Genomic DNA, 4643 nt, shown 5'->3' with positions numbered 1-4643 from the left:
GAACTCCATATGCCCCCTTCCGTTTCTCTTGTTCCTTCTTTCTCTCTTCTTCCATTTTCATTTCAACCGTTTCTTTTTCTCTGCTACTCATCACTTTCCATTTTCCTTTCTTCTTCTGTTTTTTTTTCTTCTCTTTGATCTATTCTACACCCGGCACCGTTGCATTACTCTTAATTTGTTTGGTTCTGCTACCCAGTGCACACATTAGGCTTTTAGGGTTTCTCTGATAACATTTTCTTTGGATTTTGTTTTGTGTTTTCGCAGCTTATACTTGCTGCTGAGTTATAAATTTGTATAATCTAATATCAGGGAAGAATAATTGGTGCGGAATGAACAACTCCAGGGAAAATTCTCCAGACTGGCTGCGCTCTTTTCAGGTATATTTACGCTGCTTTCTTTAGCTTCTCAAATGTTTTTATTTGTTTGACACTCTGCACCGTGCTTTTTCCCCATTGTTTTCATGGCTAAAGTTTGAGGTTTAATCAGATTGTTCTCTTTTCTTTTTTTAACCGTATAGCAGTTAGCCAGCTCTTGCACCTTTACATTGTTTTCTTACTGGTTTGCGAGAATTTGCTTTGTTTTTAGGCACCAACTTCTACGCTGACATTATCTTCGGATTCCAATTCTTCGCCAAATGGTAGCCCGCGTAGGGTTGATAAAACTGATGCTGATGAAGAAGATACATTGGAAAAGAGAAACCACGATAAAGTAAAGCAAAAGCCTTCTGGAAAGAAGAAAAACGACGCCTTCAAGGACTCTGAAGGTAGAAAAGGAGTAATTCTCCTTGATAGTTAGGAACTGACGCAAGGGTTGTTTCCAAATAACTGAAATGATGCTTTAATGAATTGTTAAAAGTATATAATATTTCAGAAGGACTCTGAAGGTAGAAAAGGAGTAATTCTCCTATGATAGTTAGGAACTGACGCAAGGGTTGTTTCCAAATAACTGAAATGATGCTTTAATGAATTGTTAAAAGTATATAATATTTCAGCTTCTGATTTCTGAACCCTTTCTTTGATTTTGACCTCGTTATTTACAACTTGTGCAATATGAACTTTTAGCAATGATGCAGGGAGTGAGGAGGATGGAAAGGTCGCTATGGAAGAAATGTCTGAGAAACACTTGGGATCTCATGTACGGTATCACATTATATTGCCTTGGGATTGCTTAAATCAGGGTTCTCCTTTATTATTGCATTTCATGGTTCATCAAAAATGTCATCAAACTTAAAAAATTGATTTTAGATATCGTTTTGGAATTTATGAAAATAAAGACATTTTGCTTTGGAAAGAATCATTTCATCGTAGAACAAAACCATTTTCATTTATTTAACAGTATGATAAAAGTTTTATAATGTAAATTTTACTTCATATGTTTGAGACATTTACTACAGAAAGATATCCAACGTGGTATGAATCTGATTAGATTGGAGGACCACCGTTAATATTGATGCTGATGAAAGTGGTTAGATGTTGAACAGGCAGCAAATCATTTGATTTGGACGTTATCATCCGATTCTGAGTCTTTTCCTGGCCATTCTCCTCAAAGGAAGGAGAAAGTGTCTCTATCTGAAGAGAGTGGAGAGGCAAGTGATCCAGTTCTGACTGGCCGGGCCAACAGGTCTCCACTAAAGAAGACTTCTAAAGGAAAATCTCCAAAGAAGGGGGTAAAAGCAAGGGGTCAGACTCCCAAAAAGGAGAAGAATGTGAAAGATGATGCGAAGATAACAGGTATGATACTGAATTTGTAATGTAAAGTTTGATTTTAACGTTTATTGGGTTTGGCTAGCTTAAAACATTCAATAGCTGATGCAAAGGATACTATGTGATAAAGCTACCTAATTTATTTCATGCAATGTTGGGTTATGTTAACAGAAAATGATGTTAATGTGGAAACTGCCGAGGAGGCATTTGAAAAGCACATTGAACCTCATGTAAGACCATTGGTAGAAACTATGTTATTTCCTTTTTGTCATCTGGGCCTCGTCACTTAATTATTCAAATTTTACGATATGTAGGTTTCTACCTCAAGGTTGCCTTTGGTGCTGTCTGAGAAAGTTCACCGCTCAAAGGTAGGATACATTTTGTCATAGTTATAGCTTATTTGCAACCAAGTTCACTAGAGACTAGGCTGTGAGTTTCAAAAAGGGTTATATTGGTGATGAACTGCATTTAGTTGCTTGTAATTGTTGTGAAGTTCAACCTTTATATTGTGCAGGAAATCATTAAGGAAGATGTGATTGCTCCTAGGATTATAATCAGAAATAATCTAAGATTATTAATTTAGTTACTTTCTTAGTCACTAAAGCTCTACAAACAACCTGAGAGAACCTAGAAACCAATCTTAACTTGTATATTTGGTTTCTTCAAAAATAGAAAAAAGAAGAAGGGAAAATCCTGTTACATTTGGTCTCTCTACTTGTGGACTTTTAAGGATTTAGGTTTAGCTTCATGCTTTATTTTAATTCAAAATCTAAGGGTGGGTTTGGATGGGCGATTGGGTGCGGTGCGGTGCGTTTTGCTTACTTTTTGTCTCACGTTACAGTATCTAATTTCACTGCCATTGCTGTTTTTACACTAACTACAAATAAACGTACCGCCCATCCAAACCTACTCTAAATTCCTTTAGGTTTGGTTTGATTTTTTATTTATATAATTGTATGCTAAAATGGAAAGCCTCCAATAAACAAAATATATTTGTGTTAAGGAGATCTTAGATCCTCTGGACTTAATAAATTCTATGTGATCACGTCTACTGTGAAAAGAAGCCAACCAGTCATTAACAAGAATTTTGTGGTTTGTGCAGGCACTTGTTGAGTGTGAAGGGGATTCCATAGATTTGAGTGGCGATATGGGGGCTGTTGGTCGAATTGTAGTTTCTGGTTCTGCATCTGAAAATCATGAGATGTTCTTAGACTTAAAAGGCATGTGTTGTTTGAATGCTTTTGATAGGTTTAGATGATGTAACTGTTTATCTTATATTTGAACTTTTAAGCTATCATCTCTGAATGGTTGGTGAGTTACTGACAATGGGAGGGTAAAAGACAGACATGCAGACATGGATGCATGCCTATATAACTTGGACTTGTTTTGCACTCGAATTCAGCAAGTTACTAAGTGTTCTGTTAAACTTCATCTTTTTGTACCTCTTTTTCTGATTAAGTCTTAGCTATGCTCCACTTCCAGTTTGAAGACCTTATTTTTCTTCTCTCATGTCTGGTGTTACTTGGTATTTTCTCAGGAACCATTTACAAAACAACAATAGTTCCTTGCAGAACATTTTGCATTGTGCGTAAATTCTGTCTTGCATTTTCTCTATGGACATTTGTGATTGAATTGATGTTTACCCAGATTTTTTGTTGTATAGGTTAGCTTTGGTCAGACTGAGGCTAAGGTTTGTCCCAGAACTTAAAACTTTGGTATTACTTTGATCAGTTAGAGGCTTGTTGTTTTCCTGGATGTTGCTGTTAGGTTTGTTTATTGCTCCTGTCAAATTCATATTCTATTCTCAGATAGAGGCTATCATGAACGACTTCATTCAGCTAAAGCCACAATCCAATGTTTATGAAGCAGAAACGATGGTAGAAGGTGCACTTATTTTAGCTATTTATTTTTGCATTTAGTTATTCATTCATTTGTGGAGAGAAGAAAGGAGACGGTGGGTTGGGGGCCAACTAGCAAATTGTGCTTCAATCAAAGATTTTATGGTTCATATTTTCACGTAACTGCTTCCATGAAGAATTTGCTCCCATCTTGACATTTGATCATCTTGCATTAATAGGTACACTAGAGGGCTTCTCATTTGATTCTGAGGATGAAGCTGAGAAGATGCCAAAGGCAATTCCTCATCAGACTGATCAAAATGAGGACATTGATGGCCAAATGAACGGGAAATCCAAAGGAAGAGCTGACAAAACATCTGTATGTATTCAAACTATTTTTACTAAACTGCACCTTTGTTAGTTAGACAAAAATAGAATGCTGTTATTGTTAATAGCAAGAATTTCTGTATGTTTATATAATATAAAGGAAGTGGTGTTGCAGATGGTGTCACGGAAGAGAGGTAAAACTGGTGGAGGAAAGTCGCAGCCAGCCAAGAAAGCTAGAAAGAAGGCCATTTCAAAGAAACCCAAGGCCAAAAAATGAGCAGACAAAATCTTTGTTCAAAATTCTATTGTATATGCTGCCAATTATGGACGCTAGCGGTTGGTAATATTGTATTTCTTTAATTGGCTTGAGTTAGCATTTTCATTTGCCCAAAAGAATCAGATTTGTTGTACTATTCAAACAATTAACAGTGAAGGACAGCATTTACAAGCATTTTGCACGGATACATGTTGAGAGACTTCGACTAGTAAGGTATGTGATCTATTCAATACTACAAGGACTACATAGGAGGGCAGGCAGGCCATCCAAAGTAGACCAGAGGATGGGTTGCGACTCCGTCAACCTCCTTATTGGCTTTCTTATGTACCTCAACTTATTTTTCTTTGAAACGAGCCACAACTCTGTTATCTTTCACAATAGGTTTTAGCCTCCAATTCCGTCGTCTTTTTCCTTCTGTCAGCTCAATATACAACCATTGCGAATTCGTCTCTATGATTACATTTGGCAACTTCCTCCCAACAACTATGCATTAGAGTT

At 36.6% G+C, this 4643-nt stretch overlaps 1 protein-coding gene across 1 annotated transcript; it reads left to right on the top strand.

Moving 5' to 3' along the window:
• On the top strand, positions 1 to 4319 carry LOC105791258 (DNA-binding protein BIN4). Its single transcript, XM_012619250.2, has 12 exons — positions 1 to 377; positions 586 to 763; positions 1073 to 1134; positions 1481 to 1730; positions 1875 to 1933; positions 2018 to 2071; positions 2806 to 2923; positions 3241 to 3287; positions 3367 to 3393; positions 3512 to 3587; positions 3781 to 3920; positions 4044 to 4319. Exons 1-12 carry the CDS (start codon positions 330 to 332, stop codon positions 4143 to 4145), a joined length of 1161 nt encoding a protein of 386 aa, XP_012474704.1. The 5' UTR covers positions 1 to 329; the 3' UTR covers positions 4146 to 4319.
• The last annotated feature ends 324 nt before the right edge of the window (positions 4320 to 4643 follow it).

Source organism: Gossypium raimondii, chromosome 8 (genome assembly GCF_025698545.1).
Source record: "Gossypium raimondii isolate GPD5lz chromosome 8, ASM2569854v1, whole genome shotgun sequence".
Lineage (NCBI taxonomy): Eukaryota > Viridiplantae > Streptophyta > Magnoliopsida > Malvales > Malvaceae > Gossypium > Gossypium raimondii.
Note: the sequence above shows the minus strand (reverse complement) of the source record. Positions and strands in the feature narration are given on the sequence as shown.